Here is a 13791-nt window from a genome sequence, read left to right as displayed (position 1 = left end):
TATGCAGAAGTCCTGTTTATGTGTAAACAACAGAATTTCATAAAGTAGCCTTCTTCAACATGTACAACAGAAATCAACAATCAGACATTTAAGAAAAGAGAAGAAACAAATTCATTTATTAATGAACTTTGGTTTTATTGTCACCCCTCTAAAAGATCTTAAAACCCCCAAAACATGATGACATCATCAGGACAGGAAACCCCTCCTACTTGAGTGACATCACCAACATGGCTGCTTCAATAAAAACAGAAAACATCATTCAAACAGAAAACAAACAAACAAACAAACAAACAAAAGGACCCAACCACTTTGATTGACAGGTCAGGTCTGATTTCTGATTGGTCCAGAGAGAGCAGTCATGACAGACAAGACACATACCTGATCAATAATCATCAATAAAATTTCCATATACTAACTGATCAACTGAGACAATAAAATAAAATAAAATAAAACACATGATGACATCATAAAACCAGAGGGTCAAAGGTCAGATGGTCTCAGGAGGCCTGAGGCTTCTGGGATTCCACCGGAGAGGACGAGTCCTGTAAGCAGAGACAGAACAGTCATAGTGGAGTCACAGTAGAGTCACAGTGGAGTTACAGCAGAGTTACAGCAGAGACATAGCAGAGACACAGTACAGTCACAGTGGAGTCACAGAGTAGAGTGGCTGTGTCTCAGTTCAGGGTCTGCATCCTCTGAAGGACTCGGCCTTTGTGGTGTTTGAAGGCGAGTCCTTCAGAGAGACCTTGTTAACCTGGTCAGCCGTTGTTAAATGTGACGGTCTAGACTTTGGAGCATTTCCTGGTTGTGTCACCAGATGTTTTACCCTTACGTCACCATTTCTGCCACTCAGGATCGCGACAGTGACGATCTACGCCACGCGATGTCGCCATTTTCTCTCTTTCTTTCTTCTTTTTCGGGCGCACAAAGACTCTTGGGATATGTGAGGCCACAAAGGATCATAGCGGTGCATCCTCCAGAAACAGGGAGAAGGAGGAGCATCTGGAGGAGCTTCAGACTGGGACAGCCTTCACACGGGGTTACTCCTCTGAAGGATGCAGACCTGAACTGAGACAGCAAGTAACTTCTCCTCACCTCCTTTGTCTCCTTAACAGTAGCCTCCTCCTCCTCAGCAGGACACACCTCCATCTTGTCCTCCATCTTGTCCTCCTCTCCTCCTCCCCCGTCTCCCCCCTCCATCCCATGTTCAGCCTCCCACTCCTGAAGAACCTCATCCAGGTTAAACCTCCGTCTGTAGTTCACCAGGAAGTTCTTCACCTGAACCACCGATTTGTTACCAATCACATCTGAGATTGCCTGGAAGTCCCGCCCATATTTTCTGATGGCTGTTTGACAAGAGAGATAAAACACAGGTAGGTTGAATACACCAGCTCACCTGGTGACAGGTGAGTCAGATCCATCAGTTCACCTGGTCAGAGGTAGATCAGGAGTTACCTTGTACAGCGAGCAGCTGTTCCTCTGTGGTCCAACGAGTGTTAAACTTCTGATTAACCTGCAACAGAAAACAGCAACATGAAGACAGACAGTTGTTTTGCTGCCTTGTTGCTGGATGTTGCTACGTTGCCGTGGTTACCTCAGGTTGTCTGAACTCGTCAACTCCTGAACTGATTTTATCCTTCAGACAACTGTTTGACTGTTTGATGGTCTGAATCTGAAACACACACACACAGACAGACAGAGAGAGAGAGAGAGAGACAGAGAGAGAGAGAGAGAGAGAGAGACAGAGAGAGAGAGAAAGAGTGCTGTTAAAATTGGACACAAACAAACTGACTTCTTCACCCAGAGAAGAGAAGAGTTGTACACCAGGGCTGCAGTTTAAGTCCGACTCTATTCAACGTGTATGTAAATGAACTTGCTGTTGAGTTGGATCAGTGTGCTGCTGCTGGCCTCTCCCTCCTAGATAGAGAGGTGAAGTCTCTGTTTTATGCTGATGACCTTGTTCTACTGTCTCCTACCACAGCAACAGCTGGACATAGTAGAAAGGTTCTGTCAGAACTGGGCCCTGGCATTAAATATGAAGAAAACTAATATCATGATTTTCCAAAAACGCCCCAGATGTCAGGAGAACAAACACCAGGTTACCATAAATAACCGTGTCATTGAACATAGCATGAGTTATACCGACCTTGGTATAACCATCACAGCATCAGGGAGTTTCAACATGACAGTGATGCACTAAAAGAAAAAGCTCAAAGAGCCTTACATGCAATTAAGACAACATTTTATAATTTCAAAATTCCAGTCAAAATCTGGTTTACAATATGTGATAGTGTCATCCAGCCCATTGCGCTGTACGGTAGTGAAGTCTGGGGTCCACTCAGTCATCAGAACTTTACCTGCTGGAACAAACATCCAACAGAATCCTTACATGCAGAATTCTGCAGATACGTCTTACACGTACACAGAAACACACCAACAAATGCATGTAGAGCAGAATCAGGCAGATACCCACTGATAACCAACATTCACAAGACAACACTCGACTTTTTGAACCACCTGAAATCCAGCTGAGACACTCAGAGCTGAGCCCAGAACAGAGTCCACTGTGTCAGCTGGTACTGAGGCTAACTGCCCCTCTCAGACAGTCTGACCAGCCTCACAACAACACTGCTCTCCAAACACCAATCACAGTCAAGCTAATCATAACACAATGTAAAGAAACCTATCTGGAACATTGGAAAGAAGAAACTAAAAGCCAAAGTAGATTAGAATGTTATCTGGCCCTAAACAGAGATTATGAACTAGCAGAATATCTCTCTACTGTCAGAGATAGAAAGCAGAGACAGAACCTGACCCGGTTCAGGCTCAGACAGAACCTGACCCGGTTCAGGCTCAGACAGAACCTGACCCGGTTCAGGCTCAGTGACCACAAACTGACATTCCAAACAGGAAGACACAAACAATCATGGCAACCAAAAGAAAACAGAACATGTGGTCACTGTTGGACAGGTGAGGTCGAGACAGAGATGCACTTTCTCCTAAGATGTGAAAAATTCAATGAAACAAGAAACATTTATTTTAACAACTTCAGCTCTTTAATCTCAGATTTCAAAGAGGTGAATGACCAATCAAAACTAAATATACTCCTGGGAGAAGCAGACAGGACACATCTGCTGCCCGATATATATCAGCATGCTGCAACCTGAGGGACACACACACACACACACACACACACACACACACTGTATATACTGTATATATAATTAATGTAAATCAATCTTGATGTTGTGTTAGTGTTATTGTTTAAGTTATTATTAATGTCCACATTTTTGGACAAAATGCTTTGGCAATATAGTTATTTTTTCAAACTTTCATGCCAATAAAGCCCCATTGAATTGAATTGAGTTGACAGAGAGAGAGAGAGAGACAGTTGCAATGAAATCATTTAGCATATCTGTTTGGAATATTCAGGGTTTAAACTTTATTTATTTGGTTTAAAAAGTAGAAACCCTGACTTCTTAGACAGGGTTAACGATGTAGATATTATTATTTTACAGGAGACTTGGTGCAAAGGAGATGCCCCCACTGGTTGTCCCCCTAACTACAGAGAGTTTATAGTCCCATCAACAAAACTCCATGGAGTCACCCAGGGGAGAGACTCAGGGGGAATGTTGATAACAATGTTGTTAATATCCACTGACAAAACAATGTTTTTAAGTGCAATCTATATTCCCCCAATAGAATCTCCATATTTCAATGAGGAGATTTTCTCCACAATAGAGGAAGAGATCAGCCATTTCCAGGCCCAGGGATCTGTGCTGATCACTGGAGATTTAAATGCCAGAACTGGCGAGGAGCTCGACTTTACCAGTACTGAAGGTGACAGTTACATCACTGGAACTAACCTTGACTTCCCTATCCTTCCCAGCAGGAATAATTATGACAAAAACACAAACAGGAGTGGAAAACAAGTCTTACAGCTTTGCAGAGAGCTGGGTCTGTACATTGTCAATGGAAGACTGCGAGGGGACTCCTTTGGACGGTATACGTATTGTTCAAACCTTGGCAGCAGCACTGTTGATTATGCTATAACAGATTTAGACCAAACCTCTTTGAGAGCCTTCACGGTGAAAGAACAAACACCTCTATCAGATCACTCTCAGATCACCTTGTATCTGAAAAGAGCAGACACAGGTAACACATGTTCTGAGCCATGTAAACTGTACAAAATACAGAAAAGATACAGATGGGCCCAAAACAGCCTGGCACAGTACCAGGACGCAATGGTCAGTGAAGATATTCAGTCTCTTCTAGACTCCTTCCTGGTCCAGAGCTACCCTCAGAATACAGAAGGTGTAGAGCTGTGTCTGGTAAACATTAACCACGTATTCCATCATTTGGCCTCATTATCAAACTTAAAATGCAAAACAAAACAACCAAAGAAAATGAACAGGGAGAGGTGGTTTTAATCAGACTGCAAAACCATCAGGAAGACTTTAAGAAAAGTCTCAAATCTAAAACACAGGAATCCAGACAGCCAGGAGCGCCGCCTGAGTTACTGTGAGACTCTAAAACAATATAAAAACACACTGAGAACAAAAAAAGAACAATATCTACAAAACCAATTACAACTAATTGAAGAATCTCTAGGGTCAAATCAATTCTGGGAAAACTGGAACTTATTTACCAAGAAACGGTTCAACGAACAGCCCATTCAAAACGGAAATACGTGGAAAAATCATTTTGAAGATCTCTATAGAAAACATCCAAAGAATCAAGCTCAAGAACAGATTTCAGAAAAACTGAAAGATCTTGAAAGAGTCATTAAAAATGATCAAACCCCACTGGATTACCCAATCACAGAATTAGAACTGGAGGACAAACTCAGGATTCTGCAGCCCAAAAAAGCGTGCGGGCCTGATGGCTATGGAGGACCAAACCTGACATAAGTATAAATAAATAAATAAATAAATGCATAAATACATACATAAAAAAATACATAAATAAATGCTGAAATAAATAAATAAATGTATAAATAAATAAACGCATAAATAGATAAATACATGTATAAATAAATAAATGCTGAAATAAATGTATAAATAAATAAATACAAGTATAAATAAAAGAATAAATGCTTTTTATTTATTTCTGTATTTCTGTGTCCATATGTAAATGAGGAGGTAGGAGGTCCTAACCTCAGTCAAGAGCATGATTGGTCAAATCGGAGAGCCAGACAAAAGCAAACGATTCCTGATCTCAAGCCTCGCGCTCTGTAACGTTGTAAACAGCTCCAGTTAGCTTAATGGCCTCGACCAGTGTGACTGGTTAACTGGCGTTCATTTTAACTTGCGAGGGTCCCAGATGTGCTGGTGGTGGTTTGAGAATCCTGTCTGGAGAGCCATGTCCGCTAACCAGGAAAAACATTCTGCTCATCGCTCCAAGTCATGTATACGTGTATTCGTTTTGACGTGGCTTGAACACTTCTATCCACACGGAGAAGCCGGGGCTGCGACTTGCAAACCACTGCTAGACGAGCGCTACAGAGCACAAATCGTCCAAAAGTGCATGTTGTCGGTCTCATATCTTTGTCGTGAATCTCTGTACTCTTAAACAACTCATGTGTGGAACAGTATCAAGCATTTGTTCACGCCGAGCGGCTCGAGAGCGGCGTGGACACCGCTGTTAGCAGTTAGTTAGCTTTTAGCTGCTCGCTGTAGCGCTAAGAGCGTAGGGTCCAGGTTAACTGTTGATACATGTTTCCACCGAGAGTGAGATACATGTCTGGGCTTTCCTATGAACCATTGTCGCTACTGGTGTTTGTATCACAGGTTGATCTGGACGTCTCACGATTTGCCACAGCTGATTGACCTCACGCTGAGCTCGGGCTGGATGTCAACGTACTCTGCAGACTGTTTGACCAGCAGGCTGTATGACAGTGTAGTTTTAACACCGACTTAGCTTCAGCTTAATAACGATGTATGCGGCTCGGAACGATGGCTTTAAGCGACCATTTGAACAGTGCGGAATGAAAAATACCCGATGGTAACCGGTGTCACAAGGTAGCCTGGACGCTGCGCTACAGCGAGCAGCTAACAGCTAACATAAGAGCTAACAGGGGTCTCCACGCCGCTCTCGAGCCGCTCGGCGTGAACAAATGCCTCAGCCTGTTCCACACATGAGTTATTTCAGAGTACAGAGATTCACGACAAAGATATGAGACCGACAACATGCACTTTTGGACGATTTGTGCTCTGTAGCGCTCGTCTAGATACACATATACATGACTTGGAGCGATGAGCAGAATGTTTTTCCTGGTTAGCGGACATGGCTGAGGATCCCTCTCTCTCCAGACGGGATTCTCAAACCACACCACCAGCACACCTGGGACCTTCGCAAGTTTAAATGAACACCGGTCAAATTCATAACTAAACCAGAGCTACATGAACAAATGTCAACAACTGCAGCTAACAGTTAGCTGAGCGGGCTTGCTGGTAGCCAGCAACATTCCAGTGCAGTGTACAGGAATCAGCGCTGCTAGTAAGGCAGAAGTAGTAGACCCTCATCGAGCACACTCCTGTAACCAATCATGCTCTTGACTGAGGTTAGGACCTCCTACCTCCTCATTTACATATGGACACAGAAATACAGAAATAAATAAATGTAGGTGAACAGAAATACAGAAATAAATAAAAAGCATTTATTCTTATATTTATACTTTTATTTATTTATTTATACATTTATTTCAGCATTTATTTATTCATTTATCAATGCATTTATTTACTTATGCATTTATTTATTTACACATTTATTTCAGCCTTTATTTATATATTTATTTATGTATGCATTTATGCATTTATTTATTTATTTATTACTTATTTATACTTATGTCAGGTTTGGTCCTCCACAGATGGCATCTTAAATGAAATGTTGAAATATTCTACCAGAAAATGCAAATTGGCTGTACTAAAGATACTCAACTTGGTACTAAGTGTGGGTCATTTCCCTGAAAGCTGGAGTGAAGGGCTGATCACACCCATCTTTAAGAATGGAGACAAATTCGACCCCAACAACTACAGAGGCATCTGTGTAAGCAGTAACCTGGGGAAGTTATTCGGCAGTATCCTAAACTCAAGAATTATGGACTTCCTCACCGAGCACAGTGTCTTAAGCAAAAGTCAGATTGGATTCTTTCCAAACTATAGAACAGCTGACCACATTTTCACCCTACAAACACTAATTGATAAATATGTAAATAAAAACAAAGAGACAATTCATGCATGCTTTGTTGATTTCCAAAAAGCTTTTGATTCAGTCTGGCATGAGGGATTACTCTTTAAACTAATAGAAAGTGGTATGAGGGGGAAGTCTTCTGATGTCATTAAATCGATACATAAGAAAAACAAATTGGCTGTCAAAATTGGAGATAAACACACAGACTTCTTCCCACAGGGTAGAGGGGTGAAGCAAGGCTGCAACCTCAGCCCCACCCTCTTCAATATTTATATTAATGAACTGGCATTGTTATTAGAACAATCACCAGCACCCGCTCTCACTCTGCAAGACACAGAAATCAAGTGTCTGTTTTATGCAGATGACCTGGTCATACTGTCTCCCACTAAAGAAGGTCTTCAGCAGAACCTGGACCTTCTCCATCAGAACTGTCAGAACTGGGCCCTGACAGTTAACATGAAGAAGACCAAAATTATCACCTTCCAAAAAAGATCAAGGTTGCAGAGAAATGAACCAACATTTAAAATAGGTGGGACCCACATAGAACAAACACATACCTATACTTATCTGGGTTTACAAATAAGTTCCACAGGAACCCTCTGCTCTGCAAAAAGGGCTTTCTATGACATCAAGCGTTCAGTTCAAATCCAAATAAATGTTTTTGAAAAATTTAAAAAACCCAATTAGGACATGGCTTAAAATATTGAACTCAGTTATAGAACCGATTGCATTGTATGGCAGTGAGGTATGGGGCTCCTTAGTACAACATGATTGGACAAAATGGGCCAAAAATCCAATTGAAACCCTGCATACAGAGTTCTGCAAAAGTATCCTCCGGGTACAGAGAAAAACCCCAAACTCTGCATGCAGGGCTGAATTAGGGGCCGTCCACATGTTAGGAAACAATCTTTTTTTTCCCTGTCTTTCTCGGTATCGTTTCAAGAATATTTGCGTCCATACGGATCCACTGAAAACGACCGAAAACACTGTAGTTCATATTCCAGGCCTATAGGTGGCACATTACATTCACCAAAAATGGAGAAGAAGAGATGGAACATGCTCAGAAAGCTTCCCTCTGTAAACAAACAGACAATAGACGGAGAAACCGAACACAACATGAAGAAGATGAAAATGGCGAGTGCAAGAAAACCAGAATCGTTCGTGTGGACCTTTAATGAGGTCGAACTGCTGCTGCGGCTCACACTCAACTACAAGGAGGCCCCCTCGGGCCGATAGCCTTTACTTCTAAATATTTAAAAAAAGATCTATAAAGTTCTGGAGCCATATTAAAATGAGCGACCCTGCCTGTTACCATCATAAAGCCCTCGCCTACCAGGAGCTGAACATGGAAAGGAGTCACCTCAGCCAACTGGGCCTGAGGCTGGCTGACCTTTCACCTTCTCATATCTCATAGATAGATATAGATATATATTACCTATATTACATGTACATATATTGTTGTATGTCTTGTGCTTTGGCAACACATGTAAAATGTCATGCCAATAAAGCCTTTTAAATTGAAAAAATTGAACTGAATTGAGAGACAGAGAGAGAGAGAGGAAGACAGGTGATCAGACCGACAGCCAGGTGATCAGTAAGACAGACAGGTGATCAGTAAGACAGACAGGTGATCAGTAAGACAGCCAGGTGATCAGTAAGACAGACAGATGAACAGTAAGACAGACAGGTGATCAGACTGACAGACAGGTGATCAGTAAGACAGACAGATGAACAGTAAGACAGACAGGTGATCAGACCGACAGACAGGTGATCAGACTGACAGACAGGTGATCAGTAAGACAGACAGGTGATCAGACCGACAGCCAGGTGATCAGACTGACAGACAGGTGATCAGACTGACAGACAGGTGATCAGACTGACAGACAGGTGATCAGTAAGACAGCCAGGTGATCAGTAAGACAGACAGATGAACAGTAAGACAGACAGGTGATCAGACCGACAGCCAGGTGATCAGTAAGACAGCCAGGTGATCAGACTGACAGCCAGGTGATCAGACTGACAGACAGATGAACAGTAAGACAGACAGATGAACAGTAAGACAGACAGGTGATCAGACCGACAGACAGGTGATCAGACCGACAGCCAGGTGATCAGACCGACAGCCAGGTGATCAGTAAGACAGACAGGTGATCAGTAAGACAGACAGGTGATCAGTAAGACAGCCAGGTGATCAGTAAGACAGCCAGGTGATCAGTAAGACAGCCAGGTGATCAGTAAGACAGACAGGTGATCAGTAAGACAGACAGGTGATCAGACCGACAGCCAGGTGATCAGACCGACAGACAGGTGATCAGACCGACAGCCAGGTGATCAGTAAGACAGACAGGTGATCAGTAAGACAGACAGGTGATCAGTAAGACAGACAGGTGATCAGTAAGACAGACAGGTGATCAGTAAGACAGACAGGTGGTTAGACATACAGACAGACCTGTCTCTTGATGGAGACCAGCTGACAGTCCAGTTGTCTGATGAATCCCTGAGGAGACGAAGACGACAGCGAGACAACGTCCTCCTGATTCAGAAACATTCCTCTGGGAGGACGTTTCTTCAACCGCTGAGAAGCCTTACTACCTGTCTATAGGTGCACAGAGAGACAGACAGGTCAGCTTTAGACAGGCACAGAGACAGATAGGACAGATGTTATAACGACACAGGTGACAGGTGATGTTCAGCTGTTGTTACCTTCAGTCCGGCAGCTGGTTTGACCTCTGACCTCTCTGATCCAGAACTCACCTGAAACAACACCAATCTGTCAGATGACTGAAACAGTTCATCATTCATAAAACCAGTTAGACAGAAGCAGTCAGTAAACAGTAAACAGAGAGTTCTTCTTGCCTCTTTCTTGTCGTCTTTATTCGGGTCGTACTCTGTGTCACTCGGAGGATTTATGTTTACGTCCTCGACTTCTTCGTCACTGAAACAAAATTTAACAAAAATAACTGTGACAGCAGCTAACCAGCCCAGATCTGAGGAGCTGCTGTCAGCTCTGCCGTGCAGCTGTGAGAGAGGGCCAGCAGAGTACGAGGATGTGTTCTGTTAAAGCTGCCGTGTGGAAACTACATTATTGTAGAGTGCAACAAACGTGTCAGACACTGCAGATGGATCAGGGTTTGGTTTTGGTGATGTTTATGTATTGAGAGGATGCAGCTTTTATTTCGTAGCCTGCTGTAGTTGGATTACTGGAAAGACTTTCAGAATAAAATTGAAATGATGAAATGTAGCCATGTGTTACCTGTAGTGTACCTGTAACTGTAATGTTACTCGTCTTGTTATCTGTGTTACCTGTGCAGGCAGCAGCTCACCTGTCTCCTCTCTCCCTTTTGTGTTTTCGCGTCTGTCGATCCATCAGACTTGTTTTACTGCGACTTTTCTTCCAGGAGTAATAAAACCGGACGAGACTGGCCATCGACTTATCAGGCAACTAAAGAGAGAGAGACGATGTGGAACCATCACTTCAGTCAGCAGTGAACACACACACACACACACACACACACACACACACACACACACACACACACACACACACACACACAGTCTGCAGTGTGTTTGTTGGTCACAGTGATATAAGTGAGCTGCTCTACTGGTAACGAACCATCTGCTGGATGCGGTGGAAGCTCTTTCCGTGGAAACTGAAGGCCTGTTCGAACAGGACTCTGTCCTCCACCGTCCACTCGTCAGGAAACGGAGTGAAGTTTGGCAGGTCAGCAAGAGATTTCTCAATGTTGTGTTTGTGCCAGAAGAGCATCCCCAGAGCCTGGACACACACACACACACACATTTATAATGTAGATGTATATATGTGTATATATATGAATATATATCATAACATTAACAGTATATATCAGCAATACATTGTGAGGGCCAGACAACACTCTGTGCTACATACGAGCAGTGAAAGCGTCTGTGTACCTGCTCCATGTTGTAGCCGTGTTTCTCTTTGGCGATGGTGACGTACTCGTCCACTGCAACACAAAACAAACTGTAAACATCTGGAGCATCAAACATCTGCTTTATTTATCCTACATGTGCACTCTTACACTGAGTGTGGTTCAGACAGCTGCTGGGGATCCAGACCAACATGCCAAGGTTTTCTCTGAGCTGAGCAGCCTGGGCCACCTCTGAGAACACAGACAGACAGACAGAGTGTTAATATCGTCAACATAAAGTACAGGTGTACAGCAGACCTGTCAGCGTCACTCTCCCTCTTTATTACGCTGTTACACTCACTGTCCACTTTATCAGAAACCCCTGTTCAGCACTCTGATGTCAGGGTGCACATGGTACACGTCAGGGTAGAGCTGGCCAATAAAATCATCTTGATCATTTTCATGATAAAAATGTTCACGATAATGACGACAAATTTATGACATTTTTTGCTACAGTTAATTTTGAGTCAGTTTTCCTCTTCCAAGAAAACATCAAACCAACAGCCAATCGCACAGCAGAGACACAAATGCATGAGATGGATGCATGTTTCTGGCTCCTTCCACTCAAAACAATTCAGAATGAGGGTGACCACCTCTCTGTGGAGCCGAGGAAACTGACAAAGATGAAAAAATTGTACCGAAAAAGGTCACACGACTTCCTACCTGAAGTCTGACAAAGGACAGACCAGCATTAGGTGCAAAATGTGTCGGCGACAGGTACTGACCCAAACAGAACTTTTCAGCCATTGCCCATATGAGAAGAAACTGAAGCGATACAAAGACAGAACCAGCACCATTACGTTCTGTACCACTAAAGATATGATGCCTTTAAGCACAGTTTAAAAACAAGGCTTCAAGAAGCTAATGACAGTCACAGATGCTCCTAACAGGAAGGCTTGAGGAGCGGTCCACCATCACTCTCCTGCCTGTCAGGTCACACTCAGGGATGACACTTTGTCTGCCATGACAAGCCGAGGATACAGCTGCTAACGTGAGTTGTTCAAAAAGCTTCTTTTTAGTAAACTCTGTGTACACAAACAATGTTCTCAATGCTCGTGTTCATGTGTAGAGACCCTGGTGATGCTACCAGCAAAGTTTCATGTTGTGTTGAGACTTCTTACTGTTTTAAACAGAGAGATTTTGATGCTGTCGTAAAAGTGTCCGTAGCACTCCCATTGAAAATGAGTTTGACATGAAAACGAAAATACAATAAATCTTATAGTGCCTCTTTCATCGTTATTATGCTTTTACATGAAGGTTTGACTCATATACATTCACAAATAAAGCCTCAGTTACATTTTGGAGAGAGTTTCACTTTAATGTCTTTTATAAACCATAATTTACCTTCAGGCTTGTTTTGGGTTCTGCCCTGAGGAGAATACTCTTAAAACTGTGAAATCAACATTATTATTATTATTATTATTATTATTATTATTATTATTATTAATACATATATATCGTGATAATTAACAACATTGATCAATATAAAAAAACATATTGTGGCAACAGTTTTGGCCGTTTTTGTTTTGGACACAGGTAACAGTCTGAAACTGATGAACGGTTCTGATCCAAACGGTAGACCTGATCCAGGATCAACACTTAAAGATGTAGAACCGGAACCAGTGTGTGAGAGCTAATGTTGTGCTAAAGAACTGGACCCAGCTGAAGATGACTGGGACCAGTATGACGGGTCTGCAAACCAGTACCATGAACTTTAGCGATTGTGTTGTTCGAGGCTACCACCGAGGCTACCGAGCCGTCTTTGGATTCTTACCCGGGTCAAAGTCTGGAACCGAGGCCTGGTACTGCGGTCCGACCCGCATCCCTCCGCCACCTGCGCGCACACACACACACACACACACACAGCAGTACTCAGTCGCAGTACTCAGGAGTACACACAGTACACAGAAGTAATGGTGACCGAGGCTACCCACCATGCTCCTCATCGCTGCTGGAGCCTGAACTTCCTTCTTCCCAGCAGCTGGTTCCATTACCGGACAAACTCTTCCCGCCGGGGTTCGCTGCTCCTGGGCCGCTGCTGCCGCCTCCTGCCGGGGCTCTGCCTCTCCGCTTCCCCGGAGCCTCTGGGTTTCTCTCCAGCATCGCCGGCATGACGAGAACGGAGCAGCTCGGTCTAGCTGCTAACTCCGGCTAACAGTTAGCTAGTTAGCTAAGCTGCCCTGCGAACAGCACCGAACCAGATAAACAGCCTCGGAGCTAAGCTGTGTTCGGTCCGTAGAGCAGCGCGAAGTTCTGGTGTGAAGCGGAGCGTCGGAGGCGGAAATGACCCGCGTGATGAAGCTAACAGAAGCTAACAGAAGCTTAATGAGCTCCAGCAGGAAGATGCTAACAGTTGACCCGAGACTGAAGCTTCACACCGAGTCCCAAAAGTTCCGGAACAAGAACCAGACGGAACAGGACCGACACCTACATACGAAACCACCGACACTGAGACAAGCTGAAGTATTGATAAACCTGAAGGGGAGTGATCAGAGATCAGACACACTGAGCTAATCGATCACAGAGGAGACTCTGTGTGAGTGTGTAAGAGTGTGTGTGTGTGAGTGTGTGTGAGTGTGTGAACTTTGAAACATCAAAAAACGCATTTACAATGAAAAGTTTGTGTAAAGCATCAATAAAATCAATAATTAAT

The 13791-nt window shown here is 43.4% G+C and overlaps 1 protein-coding gene across 1 annotated transcript; it reads right to left on the bottom strand.

Moving 5' to 3' along the window:
* Positions 1 to 93: 93 nt before the first annotated feature.
* Positions 94 to 13723, bottom strand: rcor1 (REST corepressor 1). Its single transcript, XM_030443840.1, has 13 exons — positions 13073 to 13723; positions 12913 to 12972; positions 11250 to 11330; positions 11122 to 11174; positions 10805 to 10966; positions 10515 to 10633; positions 10048 to 10126; positions 9895 to 9945; positions 9641 to 9787; positions 1595 to 1672; positions 1456 to 1513; positions 1096 to 1346; positions 94 to 542 (listed from the first exon to the last, which is right to left on the bottom strand). Exons 1-13 carry the CDS (start codon positions 13248 to 13250, stop codon positions 498 to 500), a joined length of 1362 nt encoding a protein of 453 aa, XP_030299700.1. The 5' UTR covers positions 13251 to 13723; the 3' UTR covers positions 94 to 497.
* Positions 13724 to 13791: the final 68 nt, after the last annotated feature.

This window comes from Sparus aurata, chromosome 16 (genome assembly GCF_900880675.1).
Source record: "Sparus aurata chromosome 16, fSpaAur1.1, whole genome shotgun sequence".
In the NCBI taxonomy this organism is placed as follows: domain Eukaryota; kingdom Metazoa; phylum Chordata; class Actinopteri; order Spariformes; family Sparidae; genus Sparus; species Sparus aurata.
This window is presented reverse-complemented; position numbering and strand designations above follow the sequence as displayed.